Source organism: Arabidopsis thaliana, chromosome 5 (assembly GCF_000001735.4).
Source record: "Arabidopsis thaliana chromosome 5, partial sequence".
In the NCBI taxonomy this organism is placed as follows: Eukaryota; Viridiplantae; Streptophyta; class Magnoliopsida; order Brassicales; family Brassicaceae; genus Arabidopsis; species Arabidopsis thaliana.
Window position 1 is genome coordinate 4,766,711 of NC_003076.8, and position 14,342 is coordinate 4,781,052.

Consider the following 14,342-nt stretch of genomic DNA (forward strand, 5'->3'; position numbering starts at 1 on the left):
TACCATCTTTTCAAAATCATGTAATGATTTATGCTACGAACTAAATGATATATTTAAATAGACTTTATTTATGTTAATTATATAATATGATAAATATAGCTAATTCTTATTGATACTAATTATATTGTTGAGGTTCTATCATTAATTTACGTGGTGAAACTGCAATTTGATTTGCGGAAATGATCTTATATCATTAGAAGGAACAACTAGGACACTGCTCTTTTACATATGTGCGAGTTTTACCAATAAGATATTGACTAACTACGAGACGAACATTAGTATTTGCTAATGTGTTTCGCTGATTTTCTAGGTTTTAGTCGTGACGTGAAATTCAGTAAGAAGCACAACGAAATGCCATCGGCTCATGTGTGTGAAAAAATTAAAAATTTATGGGCTGAACAATTCTAATTGCATGATGATTCGGGTTTAATTTAGGCCTCTGGAAAATCCAGGGCTTATTTCCATGCAAAATCTTAGGTCAGTATTGGGCCCGCCTTTCAAAAGCCCAATTTTAATTATTCGTTTTTGTTGTCCGATAAAAAATCCAGAAGAAGTCATCTCTCCCCTTAAAAACGGTAGTCAAAACTAAAAGACTCAAAGTGATTTCCAGTAAGTTTTGTAGAAAATAAAATAATTGTGGCCATTGGAGATTTAGCAAGGCTCATGGAAAAGTGATTGTTCTTTTTTCCCCATGATTCTAGTTATAAGGCCATCCTTGATGCATACATCAACACCATGACTGGTCCAAAATAGCATAGGTCTAAAGATGATGAAGCAAATGATAATCAGTTTATTCCGATAGAAGCAAATGAGGATGTCATCAATTGTGGATGTTATACCTGATTAGTTAAGCAAACCATTAGCACTATGTTTAGTTAGAAAAGAAGGAAATTATGATAGCCATAAAAATGCCAACATTTTCCCTTTTAAATTGCATTCGTGGTTTTTGAAATTTTATTATTTAATTAATTTGTTTTCTTTCAGTTGTCATTTGAATGGTTATCATAATTCGGTCTTATATTATTGATTTTTATTATTCGTTAGGTTTTTTTCAGTTGTCTGATGGAAAATTCAGAAGCCACCACTTACAAATCAAAAGTATAAAAAAAGACTCAAAAGAAGACTCCAAAATCCAAATAGTTTTTCTCCATTTTTTTTTTCTTTTTCCAGAAATTATAGTTATAGAAATAAATAGTTGTGGCCGTTGGAGATTTGCATTGGCCACGAGTCATGGAAAAGTGAATGTTCTTTTTCCATGATTCTTCTAGTCGGTCATGCTTGGTGCATGTATGAACACATATTTAAAGTTCTATACAAGTTGTTAGAATTCTTTTAAATTTAATTTGCTTTATTTATTTTTTTAGTTTTAGTTTTGGAAAATCATGGTCACACATCTTGAGCTACCGTTGTTATTTATATATAAATGTTCTTAATATTAAAAAATTATGAACCACAGGGCTAATAAACTTGAATATTTGTAGGGTCAATGGCTTTATTAATGTGTATATTTGTAGAAGAAAGCTGGGAAATATTCTATAAGTAAATTATCATCTTATACACTAATTTTTTAAAAATCCACGCCTAGTAATAAATTCCAATTTTTTTTAACTCAGTAATAAATTCCATTTTTTATTAAAAGTTTATTTCATAGAAGTACTTTTTTTTTTATGTGATAAAAGAAAAACTGAAGAAGGCCAATGAAAAATGAAGATCCCAAAGACATAAAAAGTGACAAAAGAGAAGAATAAAGAAAGACCAACAACACCACTTGGGGGAGGCTCCCATACACAAAACGAAGGCGCGAATTTCAAGGACTCTTCTCGACGACCAAACCACATAAAACACTCTTACCAGAATTTGTGTTGTCTTCGTTCATTTCCTTCTCCTCTTCTTCTTCTTCTTCGTCGTAATTTTGATTGTTTCTTTGCGAAAAGTCGTTTTTTTAATCAAGTCTGAATCACGTTTTATTGATCTACACTCGCGTGGGTTCTCCGTTTCGTGCTTAGATCAGAGAGCTCCCTCCCGTGATTCCGTAAGATTTCTGCGTTTCTCATTACTTGGTTTCATTTCAACGTAGATTCTGAATTTTGTGTGATCTAGTCTACACATTTTTTTTTAATTCTTTCCTCTGCTCCTAAATTCCAGAATTCAGACAACGGTTGCGATATTTCTTATGTCTTTTTTTCTATCGTTGTTCATTTCAGAAGTTTCGATATAAAAAAGGTTATTGTTGGATTTTGAGTAACACATTGTCCTCAATTCTCATCGTTCTTCAATCAAATTTTGGATTTTGAGCATCATGGATGATGGATCTATGCATTTTGATTTTATATTGTACAGAAAGAATGTTTCTTGTTTTGTTTTGATGATGTTTTCTTATGACAACAATCTTCATGTTTTTGTAGGAGCTTTAAGGTCGGAAATGGCGGCTCATGTTTCTACTGGAAACATTCATAATTTCTATCTTGCGGGGCAGGTTTACAGGGGACAAGCTTTTTCATGGAGTTCTGCTTCTACTTTCATGGCAAATCCATTCAAAGAGCCCTCTTGGTATCACTTCTTTTAATCTTTAATCCCAAATTTTGTCCCTTTTGTGTAGCAATTGGCATTTTGAGGTTCATGTTTCTCATTTATGATTTTGCTCTTTGTTCTCATGTAGAACTTTAACTAGTTAGACCTATAGTTTCTCATGCTGGACTCAAACTTTTATAATCTCTGTGTGCATATAGGTCAAGTGGGGTATTTAAGGCTCTAAAAGCTGAGAGATGTGGTTGTTACTCTCGTGGTATTTCCCCCATCAGTGAGACCTCAAAACCTATCAGGGCTGTTTCGGTATCTTCTTCAACAAAGTATTATGATTTCACTGTGATTGGTAGTGGAGTAGCGGGTCTGCGTTATGCTTTAGAAGTTGCAAAGCAAGGAACAGTCGCAGTGATTACCAAAGATGAGCCTCATGAGAGTAACACAAACTATGCTCAAGGTGGTGTTAGTGCTGTGTTATGCCCTTTGGATTCTGTTGAAAGTCATATGCGGGACACTATGGTCGCTGGTGCTCATCTTTGTGATGAAGAAACCGTAAGAGTAAGTTCCCTTTGTTGCTGATCATTACCTCAAAACTGTTTGATAAGTGCTTGTGTTAGTCTCGTGCATAAGCATTTTGTAATGGTCTAAACCTGTCTCACTTTTCTGTATCTGAATGTTCTTTTTCAGGTTGTGTGTACTGAAGGGCCTGAAAGGATTCGTGAACTGATTGCAATGGGAGCATCATTTGATCACGGCGAGGATGGAAATTTGCATTTGGCCAGAGAGGGTGGTCACTCGCATTGTAGGATCGTTCACGCTGCTGATATGACAGGAAGAGAGATTGAGAGAGCTTTACTTGAAGCTGTACTTAATGATCCCAACATATCTGTCTTCAAACACCATTTTGCAATCGATCTGCTCACTTCTCAGGTTCCACTTCACACCCTTGAAAAACACATGTGCATATATGATCAATTGGCTTATCAGATCATATCTTTTTGTATCTTAACAGGATGGCTTGAACACAGTTTGTCATGGTGTGGACACTTTGAATATCAAAACTAATGAGGTACACAAAGATCTTGTTTCTGGTGGTTTGATCATTCACCTTATATCTTAGATTGTAATGTAAAAAAAACTCATGTTTCTTCAGGTAGTACGCTTTATATCGAAGGTGACATTGCTTGCTTCAGGTGGAGCTGGGCATATCTATCCATCAACCACAAATCCTCTGGTAACATTTTCTATAGACTCTCTTTTTAACAAAGCTCTATGGAAGTTTCATTTTACCAATTTTATCAGAAGAAAGAATGTGCAGGATCAACACAACAGTTTTGTGTGTTTATGGGAAATATCCAAAAATGAAACTTTGATTAAGTAATGTGATTTATCCCTTGAATACAAAAGAAAATGTCGAAATTATCACGGGTATACACAAACATACTGCATTAGAGTTTTAGATTTAATAGTTCAAACAGTTGCAGAAACAAAGAGATTTTAGTCATAGAGTACATTTTTTTGCTAAATTCGGTTGTGCTAGTCGCAATGATATTTCTCTAAAAGTGATATATTATGCTCCATTTTAATTATCGACATGGTTTTTGTATAGGTGGCTACTGGAGATGGGATGGCGATGGCTCATCGAGCTCAAGCTGTGATCTCAAATATGGAGTAAGTGAACACCGAAAAACCGACTGAAGAAACTTGTTGACAATAAACTTATGTTTTGTATTTGTTTTTGGTTAGATTTGTGCAGTTTCATCCTACTGCCCTAGCCGACGAAGGTCTTCCCATCAAACTACAAACTGCTAGGGAAAACGCGTTCCTCATCACCGAGGCGGTGAGAGGTGATGGTGGCATCCTCTATAATCTAGGAATGGAGCGATTCATGCCTGTTTACGATGAACGAGCTGAGCTTGCTCCAAGAGACGTGGTTGCAAGAAGTATTGATGACCAGCTTAAGAAACGAAACGAAAAGTATGTGTTACTTGACATAAGCCATAAGCCAAGAGAAAAGATTCTTGCCCATTTCCCGAACATAGCTTCTGAATGTCTTAAACACGGTCTGGATATCACCCGTCAGCCTATTCCGGTTGTCCCTGCAGCCCATTACATGTGTGGAGGAGTTCGTGCTGGTTTACAAGGCGAAACCAATGTCCTTGGATTGTTTGTAGCAGGTGAAGTAGCATGTACAGGCCTCCACGGGGCAAATCGTCTTGCTAGTAACTCGCTTTTAGAAGCTCTGGTTTTCGCGAGACGGGCTGTTCAGCCTTCGACTGAGCTCATGAAACGCACAAGACTTGATGTATGCGCATCAGAGAAATGGACAAGGCCTGTTGTTGCGACAGCTAGATTGCTAGGAGATGAAGTAATAGCAAAGATTATAGCTTTGACTAAAGAAGTGAGAAGAGAGCTTCAGGAGGTAATGTGGAAGTATGTTGGTATTGTCAGATCGACAATTCGGCTCACCACTGCTGAGAGGAAAATCGCAGAGCTAGAAGCAAAATGGGAAACATTTTTGTTTGAACATGGATGGGAACAAACAGTGGTAGCTCTTGAAGCTTGTGAGATGAGAAACTTGTTCTGTTGCGCTAAGCTTGTGGTGAGCAGCGCGTTAGCTAGACATGAAAGCAGAGGTCTTCATTACATGACAGACTTTCCTTTTGTGGAAGAAAGCAAGCGGATTCCGACGATTATTCTACCGTCTTCTCCTACAACAGCTAGTTGGAGCTCAAGGCGGTTACAGAATATAAGTAGCAGCTCACTTATTGATTGCTAAAACTGCAGGAGTTTTTGTTCTTATTTGAATCCAAACCTCTCTGATTATTGTATCAATTTGAAAAAATTTGGATCTCAAAAGGAATCTCTGATTCTGACACTCTGTAATACAAAAGGAAATAAATTATTCATTTGAGATATCAATCATATTGGTAATTCATATTTCAATTCCTTTGTTATGGTTTATTGATGACTTTCTGAATGAAAGAAACAACTGTGAGTGTGGATTTCCCAAGCAAGAAGCAGGATTGAGAACAGTCTTGTGTTCACTGACTCCATATCCTCGGTTCCTTTTTTTTCTGAGTAAATCATTCCAAAAGCTTCTATCCTTCTCCTGAGGAAATCACGAGCTCCAAGCTCGGGTATGGCTTCCATGACCAGACCAAACATGAATTCATTCTTCCTGTCTTCTTCAACTAGACCAGGGTGTGATCTGAGAAGGCTGCACAAAGGCACATCCATTAATAATCAGAGATCTCTTCTGCAATGTCGCTTTAGAACAGCCTAGTTACTAGTTACATCCAGAAACCAGCTAGATCATAAGTCTTGCCTGCTCTGCAGCTGCCATCGCCGTTCTGCTACAATGAAATTCAAAGGGTATTTTCAGGAGATAGTTTTGGCTCGTGCAATTTGATTTAACAAAGAATAAAGATATCCTGAATTACAATGTGAAGAAGTACTATGGTGCACCATAATCTTACCAGCACTAACCCAATTGCGGAATCACAGATTCACAATTGCTTAGGTGTCCTGTTTGGAGCCAAATCTGCTACTGTAGTATATATCTGAGAAAATGAAACATTTGAGTAAAGTTGCAACTGAAAATAGGAGGAGACTAGTATTGGAAGGATGAAACAGAATTACCACGTTCACGAATTTGAGGAACGAGCATTCTTTTTCTTGTAACACTCCTTTAAGAATCTTTCAGCATCAACCTTCATTCCAGGTTTAGAAAAGGCAGCACTTATCCAGTAAATAGTTTGATTACACGGAATATATCCCTTTTCTTCAACCATCTCTTTTAGCAACCCTTTTGCCTCTGCTAAGTACATTGCTTTTTTATTCCACTCAACGTCTGGATGAGTGCAAAGTTTGCACAAACCAGATATCATGGTACAATAAGTCGAAGTATTGGGGCTCACTCCTCTCTTACCCATCTCTTTCAATAGCTCTCTCGCCTGAAGCATCTTCCCAACGTTAGCAAATTCACTAATAAGCACATTATAAGTGCTGGTTTTCGGTACCAACCCATCCGCAATCATCTCACAATATATCGTCATACTTCCTTTCATATTCCCTATCTTAGCTTGACCAGAGATTAAAGCATTGTATGTAAAATCGTCAGGGCGCATACCTCTACTCTTCATCTCACTCAGCCATTTGTCCACTTCCTTTATTAGCCCAGCATCAGAAAGACCTCTTATTATAGTATTATAGGTTGCAACATTTGGGGATATTCCTGCTTCCATCATCACAGAATATGTCGAAAGAGCTTTTCTTACATGACTGCCTACAAAGTACCCGTGCATAAGGGAATTGAACGTCACAGTATCAGGAATAAAGCCTCTCGCTTCCATATCCCCCATAACCATAGCTGCCTTTTTCGTCATACCTAGTTTGCACAGAGTTGCAATAAGAGTGTTATAAACTTGCCGACTGAGTTTAATCCCATAACTCAATAGCGTCTCATGCGTTTTGAATATAGCATCAGCTCTTTTATGCTTCGAAGACGTGTCAAGAAAAATCCGGTATGTCGTTAAGTTAGGATGGATCTCCATAAGCATCATTTGATTCAATATGTGAATTGCTTCCTCCATTTTACCGTTTTCGCATAGCATTCCAACCACAATATTGCAACTCATCAGACTCGGTTTTATTCCACAACTCTTCATCTTATCCCAAAGCTTAAGGATACCTTCCGAATCCCCTTGCTTTCTTTGTGAATTCATCATTATGTTAAATGTAGCAATATCTGGTTCTATACCCTTCTCTCTCATTCCTTTGTAGGCCCAGTCTGCTCCGACTTTGCCAAACTTTAACATCCCACTGATTAAGACATTATAAGAAACAACATCCCACGGCATCCCTCTCTCTTGCATTTCTTCAGCCCAAGCAAGAGCAGCTTCTTCGTCTCCTCCTTTGAAGAATACATCAATTAAAGATGTGTAGTTAATCTGATCCAGCGTCACTCCTTTAGATACCATGTCTTTGACTAATCCCTTAACTTCCTTAATCCTACCAATTCTCTTCAAGTGGTTCACCAGAGCATCAAGTATGTAGTTGTTTTCCTCCACCCCAATCAGCCTCATTTCCTTACTCAGTTCAATTGCCATTTCTTCTTTCCCTGCCTTAAACAAGCCATCAATTACTGTACCATAAGTAAAACCATTCGGCACAACATTTTGGTCCTCCATTTTTCTCAAAAGACTAACAGCTTCTTCGAGCATCCCTTTCTTCACATAGCCGTTTATCATACTAGAGTATGTTACAACATTCGGAATAACACTTTTCTCTAACATCTGCGTTATGATAAATTCTGCACTGCTTAAATCCCCCGCTTTGCACAACCCATCAACCAAAGCCGTATATGTAACCACATTTGGAACTTGGTTATCTTCCAAAAGCATCTTAAATGTTTTCTCAGCCTCCCTAAGGTCCCCAGCCTTAAACAGACCATCCATCAAAACAGTATATACAACTAAATCTACAGGTATCCCACGCACAACCATCTGACTGTAAAGAGCCAAAGCATGGCGGTAAATATTTGCTTTAAATAACGAATCAACAAGAGTAGTATAAGTTACATGGTTCGGATATACACTCATCTCCTCCATTTCCCGCAGTAACAATCCCCCTTCCAGCACTTTTCCACCTTTGCACAATCGGTTAATAATCGAACTAAAAGTAACAACATCCGGATCAAACCCACTCATAACCATATCCCTGTATGCTTCTTCAATAGCATGGAGATTGTAGTAGGAGCTTAAGAGTATAGTATGAGTGATAAGGTTTAGTTCCGAGATTTCGTCAACTAAAGCCTTAGCTCTAACAAAGTTTCCAACTTTACAAAACCCATCAATCAGAGTATTGTAGCTAACCGTATCAGGCAATATACCCATCTTCACCATCTCAGATAGAAACTGATAAGCCTCATCAGCTAAACCATGTTCACATAAACCCGAAATCACAGTGTTATAAGTAACAGTATCGATGCTGATTACTCTATTTCTAAGTAAACTAATTGCAAAACTCAAACGACCCACTTTGCAAAAAGAATGAATCAATACATTGAGAGCAAAAACATCGGGAGACACTCCACAAGCTATCATCTTGCTGTAAATCAGCGATACCTGATCGTGTACCAAACCATTGACATTGAATTGATGAATCAGACTGTTCCATAGACGCGAATCCGGAACAACCCCGAAAGTGCACATCGCAGAGAGCGTCCTTGCTGCTCCGTAGAGTCTCTCACAGCTTAAATAGAGCCGAAAGAGAGTATGGAAGAGAGAGACGTAAACTCTAGTCTTGATAGGAGCTAAATCTGGGTCGAATCTTCGTTGTGTGATCGAGAGGCTAGTCTCTTCGCTTTCTGGGATTTGGGGTCGTTTGATTGACGAGAAAGAGCGGCAATTTGAGAGGAAGAATCTGTATTTACCCTTATAGTTATTCCAAATCCTTATCATTATCATCAGCAGATAGATTGGAGTTCATCTAAATCTCCAAATTTCTCCAGAGACTCCTGCAAGCTCTCATGGCGTCTGCTTGTGACGACGCATCGTTTTCCAGGTGAACTGAGAAAAAGAGTTTCGAAGCTCGACGACGAGGTTTAAGTTCGGTAATACCACGTCGTTTTAAAAGACTCAATAATAACGGCCCTAAATACATGGGCTGTTTTTGGGCTATATCTAAAATAAGCCCAACATATTAACGTTTAAACATATTTCATACATTTCGGAGATAAGATTTCGGAAAAATCTATTTCACGACGCTATTTCGGAGATAGATTAATAATGGGTTAAGTTGCAAATTACTCACTTTTCTAAATTTAATTTGAAAAGTAGTCACTTTACTATTCATAATTTGCAAAATAGTCACTTTTCACTGTTTGATTCGTACACTTAGATTGTACACCATTTTTAGTGTACAGATGTATATAAAAAATACACAGCGTACACTTTACATTTGTACACTAAAAGTGATGTAATCCAAGTGTACGAATCAAACAGTGAAAAGTGACTACTTTGCAAATTATGAATAGTAAAGTGACTACTTTCCTAATTAAGTTTGAAAAAGTGACTATTTTGCCAATACACCCATTAATAATAATGCGATGCTATTTCACGACGTACTTATCCAAAACATATAACGTTAACAAACAACTAAAGGGACCACTATCATTATTGCATTTTAGATGTTAGTATAAATTGAATTATTATTATATTTGTTGGAAATTTATGTAAATACATATGTATTTAATATTTATCACCTGTTAGAAAATATGTTAAAAAAGGATTTGATTTATTTTTTGTTGAAGAAGAAACATGATTTCTAAAATATTTGGAAATCTTTGATTCTGGTTTATACACTTTGTATCAATGGAAATTTGGTAAAATTGGATTTGTCAGTGTGAAAATATCATGGAGAGGAATCAATTAAAAAGGAAAAGAACCTTACCAAAAAGAAAGAAAGTAAAAGAATATAACTAAATAGACATTACAGTCAGCTTTTCTAAACAAGGAAAGGATAGACTTATACATGAATTAGTAACTATTTCCTTAGAATTCAAGGATTTTTTTTGTCTAACAGTACTTGTCAAGTAACATAAGTACGATAATTAAAGTCTAACGATGATGTCTATGGAGCCGTCTTACACGTGGCACAGCTATTCTGGTCCGAAGAAAAGGATGATTTGGTGCAGGTGCGTGAACATTTCGTCCTATATAAATCCTCTCATCTCCAATTACTGATTTCACACAAAACAAAAATCGACCAAAGAGTAACCAAATTGATATTTATCTCTTCTCAACCATGGCGATGAGACAAGCCGCTAAGGCAACGATCAGGGCCTGTTCTTCCTCTTCTTCTTCGGGTTACTTCGCTCGACGTCAGTTTAATGTAATAATTCTTTCGATCTCTCTCCTTTTTCACGATTAAGGTTCTAAGTTGGTGATATTTATAGTTTCTCAGAGTTTTGTGTGGTGATTTCGCTTGATTTTACTGTTTGCGGTTGGTAACGTTTCCGATTGTGTGTGGGATAGATGTTTTTGGATCTTTGGCCTTATGATTTTGAGGATATGCAAATTTTGGTTTTGTAGAACCTATTTTGATTTTGTTGTGATATGATCAGACTGACTGTGCATGACTGAAACGTGTGACTAAAATTAGGAAAGCACAACTGTCGTTTCTGATTAGGCCAGCTAAAGTTTCCATAATGGAACCCAACTACTACATGGTGTCTCTTTTTGTAATAACTAAACGGCACGATGTTTGATATGGGCTTCTAAACGGGCCTGTAAACGTTTGGGCGTTGTATATAGTTTCAAAACAGAACAGATTAGTGTCTTACTGTAAGATGTTGTCTCTTTCAGTGTAATGGGAAGACGCACTTTTTGATGATTTTTCAGAGTTTTAGGTAGTTCTTACATGCGTCGGATCTTTTCTTGTTCTTATATATGTATTCATGTTTCTTTGAATCGGGTATATGTTAAAATTTAAATAGCCTTTTGAACTTGCTTATGAAACAGGCATCTTCTGGTGATAGCAAAAAGATTGTAGGAGTTTTCTACAAGGCCAACGAATACGCTACCAAGAACCCTAACTTCCTTGGCTGCGTCGAGAATGCCTTAGGAATCCGTGACTGGCTTGAATCCCAAGGACATCAGTACATCGTCACTGATGACAAGGAAGGCCCTGATTGCGGTAAGTATTTTCCAATCTAACAAGTACTTGAAGAGATTCAAAATCTTTAATTCTGTTTTTCTATAGCACAAACTATAAATATGAATGCAAGCCTCCTTTTGATTCAACTCTTATTTATTAATGGCAGAACTTGAGAAACATATCCCGGATCTTCACGTCCTAATCTCCACTCCCTTCCACCCGGCGTATGTAACTGCTGAAAGAATCAAGAAAGCCAAAAACTTGAAGCTTCTCCTCACAGCTGGTATTGGCTCGGATCATATTGATCTCCAGGCAGCTGCAGCTGCTGGCCTGACGGTTGCTGAAGTCACGGGAAGCAACGTGGTCTCAGTGGCAGAAGATGAGCTCATGAGAATCTTAATCCTCATGCGCAACTTCGTACCAGGGTACAACCAGGTCGTCAAAGGCGAGTGGAACGTCGCGGGCATTGCGTACAGAGCTTATGATCTTGAAGGGAAGACGATAGGAACCGTGGGAGCTGGAAGAATCGGAAAGCTTTTGCTGCAGCGGTTGAAACCATTCGGGTGTAACTTGTTGTACCATGACAGGCTTCAGATGGCACCAGAGCTGGAGAAAGAGACTGGAGCTAAGTTCGTTGAGGATCTGAATGAAATGCTCCCTAAATGTGACGTTATAGTCATCAACATGCCTCTCACGGAGAAGACAAGGTACCACAGCTACTATCAGAAACAAAAAGAGACGAACACTAACTAGATTTTGTTTCTGAGATTTGACCAATGGGTTCTTGTTTATTCAGAGGAATGTTCAACAAAGAGTTGATAGGGAAATTGAAGAAAGGCGTTTTGATAGTGAACAACGCAAGAGGAGCCATCATGGAGAGGCAAGCAGTGGTGGATGCGGTGGAGAGTGGACACATTGGAGGGTACAGCGGAGACGTTTGGGACCCACAGCCAGCTCCTAAGGACCATCCATGGCGTTACATGCCTAACCAGGCTATGACCCCTCATACCTCCGGCACCACCATTGACGCTCAGGTTATATTGTTTTCCTTGAACCGTTACACATATCATATGCATAAATTTCTCTGGAAACTTTTGCTAACGAATGAAAAGGTGTTGTTTTATCCAAAAAGTAATGTTGGAAATTTGGAACTAAAACATTTTGTGTGATCAAAATTTGTAGCTACGGTATGCGGCGGGGACGAAAGACATGTTGGAGAGATACTTCAAGGGAGAAGACTTCCCTACTGAGAATTACATCGTCAAGGACGGTGAACTTGCTCCTCAGTACCGGTAAGCTTTTGAGGAGGTGACATTGGGAAGATGATGAGAAACGACCCCAACGTTCAAGAAAACAAATAAAGAAGTATTTGGACTTTGCTAAGTCGAATGACTTGAGTCATCTTTTGGTTTAGTTTTTGTTATTATATAAGCACAATAATAATAGGAGGGCACTTCCCCTGTTCTGAGAGTTTGTGAACATATTACTCAGTGGTTTAAATCACACATATGTATTTGTTTCCCCAATCGTAGGAACTCAATGGTTTCAAATCTCATTATATAAACATAAAAATGAATAAAGGCATATTAAATTTGTCTAAAGAAAAGTGTTCTTGTTATTAGGACCTAGCTCTATCAGATTTTGATGCACACACCGACAATGGTGTAACTACAACATTACGACAATATTTGAATCATTGTATGGAACGTGGGTCCATATTTGTATCAATATTTAAGTTCTTAACAACTATATCAATTATGAATCCCATATTATTATATGCGTATTTAAAACTATAGGTCTATAATATAAAGAAAACTGTTTTCATATTTTCTCAAGATGGGAGAAGCGGGTGTGGGGATGCTAATCATTCGATTTGTAATTTGATCAAACAGTGGTTAGAGATTCAGATATGTTGACAGCCAACTTCTTGCCTTTTTCCAAATCTGCCCCTTCCCCCACACTGCATTATCTCACGTGTATGGTTTTTCCTCATCATGTTTTATAAGTTTTTGATTCACAACACAAGCGGAATGATGAAATTTTGATAAAAGATATGCATAGCATAGTTATGAAAGAAAACTAACTAAAAATGTTAAGAATAACCATTATATATGTAGAGTCCCATTATATTAGAGTCTTGAACATAGCTTGTGATTTCCCCATTCATTATATAGTATGGCTGATTACAACATACGAAAGATTAACATATGTTATGTTATGTAAAGATTAACATAGTAAAGATACGCATAATCGCAACGTTATTTCGTTTTGAATATATCACCTTATGCAACCTGCTACTACCAAATATTATTATTACTAGATTTTAACCTGCGGTATACCGCGGGACAATTTTTTTTTTTATAAGTAATATATATTAAAACTTGCAAATTTTATTTTTATAAAATATTGATATTTTACAGTTTATAATTGTTATTAAGTAACGTTATACCACGAATCCATGAGACAATTGTTAAAAAACTGAAGTTTTAACCCCTATTAAAACATCATATTAATAATATTTTAATATTTTATAAATATTGATTCAAATACATCCACCATATAACCCAATTCCAAAATAAAACCCGTTCTTTAATTTCTTTATCCGTCTCGTTATTTTTTTTTCAAAGTAGTAATTTTTAAATTTTAAGAATTATTTTTTATATATAAAAGTTTTGCAAATTGTATCATTCTCTAATATATTTAAATTTTATAGTTTAATTTTATATATAGTAACATTATACATACCACATAACATTTTTGGTTTTATATAATCTTTTCTAAATTAGAATGATTTGATATGTTTAATATTAGTGATCTTAAAAGATAACAAATTAAAGATTTAACTCGTATTGAAATGGTGGATTAATTATATTTTACTTTTTTATTAATGTTGATTCAAAAACCCGTCCCTTCAAATCCGTCTTGCCAAAAAGCAATTTATTTTATTAATATTAATTTTATTAATGATATGACTCTGAATTATAATCTAAATATTTTAGCTAATAACATAGAAGTGCACCATATTTATTTAATAGGAGAATGTACCATATGACCCGAATGCACTTTTACCCCAATCCACCAAAAAAACAAATATATTAGTTAGCTTAAATTAGTTAAAGAATACAAATTGAAAAAGTATATTACACTTTATTCGAATA

General features: G+C 36.6%; 3 protein-coding genes across 9 annotated transcripts; 2 read left to right on the forward strand and 1 right to left on the reverse strand.

Annotated features, from left to right (window-relative positions):
* The first annotated feature begins 1,552 nt into the window (after positions 1 to 1,552).
* On the forward strand, positions 1,553 to 5,443 carry AO (L-aspartate oxidase). Its single transcript, NM_121480.4, has 8 exons — positions 1,553 to 2,032; positions 2,406 to 2,550; positions 2,730 to 3,081; positions 3,211 to 3,453; positions 3,536 to 3,592; positions 3,677 to 3,757; positions 4,133 to 4,194; positions 4,270 to 5,443. Exons 2-8 carry the CDS (start codon positions 2,423 to 2,425, stop codon positions 5,300 to 5,302), a joined length of 1,956 nt encoding a protein of 651 aa, NP_568304.1. The 5' UTR covers positions 1,553 to 2,032; positions 2,406 to 2,422; the 3' UTR covers positions 5,303 to 5,443.
* AT5G14770 (PPR repeat protein) lies at positions 5,407 to 9,123 on the reverse strand. Of its 5 annotated transcripts, none has more exons than NM_001343370.1 (4): positions 6,166 to 9,123; positions 6,003 to 6,086; positions 5,852 to 5,876; positions 5,407 to 5,743 (listed from the first exon to the last, which is right to left on the reverse strand). In NM_001343370.1, the coding sequence occupies exon 1, from the start codon at positions 8,991 to 8,993 to the stop codon at positions 6,171 to 6,173; it is 2,823 nt and encodes a 940-aa protein (NP_001331686.1). In that variant the 5' UTR covers positions 8,994 to 9,123; the 3' UTR covers positions 5,407 to 5,743; positions 5,852 to 5,876; positions 6,003 to 6,086; positions 6,166 to 6,170. The 5 variants fall into 5 exon arrangements, with proteins under 5 accessions (NP_001331686.1, NP_001331687.1, NP_001318562.1 ...); NM_001343369.1 differs by having other exon boundaries at positions 5,852 to 5,879; NM_001343366.1 differs by having other exon boundaries at positions 5,407 to 5,879; positions 6,169 to 9,123.
* Positions 9,124 to 10,022: 899 nt separating this feature from the next.
* Positions 10,023 to 12,816, forward strand: FDH (formate dehydrogenase). 3 transcript variants are annotated; one of them, NM_001343371.1, is made up of 5 exons: positions 10,023 to 10,936; positions 11,024 to 11,223; positions 11,351 to 11,891; positions 11,981 to 12,218; positions 12,367 to 12,816. In NM_001343371.1, exons 1-5 carry the CDS (start codon positions 10,917 to 10,919, stop codon positions 12,478 to 12,480), a joined length of 1,113 nt encoding a protein of 370 aa, NP_001330044.1. In that variant the 5' UTR covers positions 10,023 to 10,916; the 3' UTR covers positions 12,481 to 12,816. The 3 variants fall into 3 exon arrangements, with proteins under 3 accessions (NP_001330044.1, NP_001330045.1, NP_196982.1); NM_001343372.1 differs by having other exon boundaries at positions 10,023 to 10,419; positions 10,893 to 11,223; NM_121482.4 differs by having other exon boundaries at positions 10,023 to 10,419; positions 11,049 to 11,223.
* The last annotated feature ends 1,526 nt before the right edge of the window (positions 12,817 to 14,342 follow it).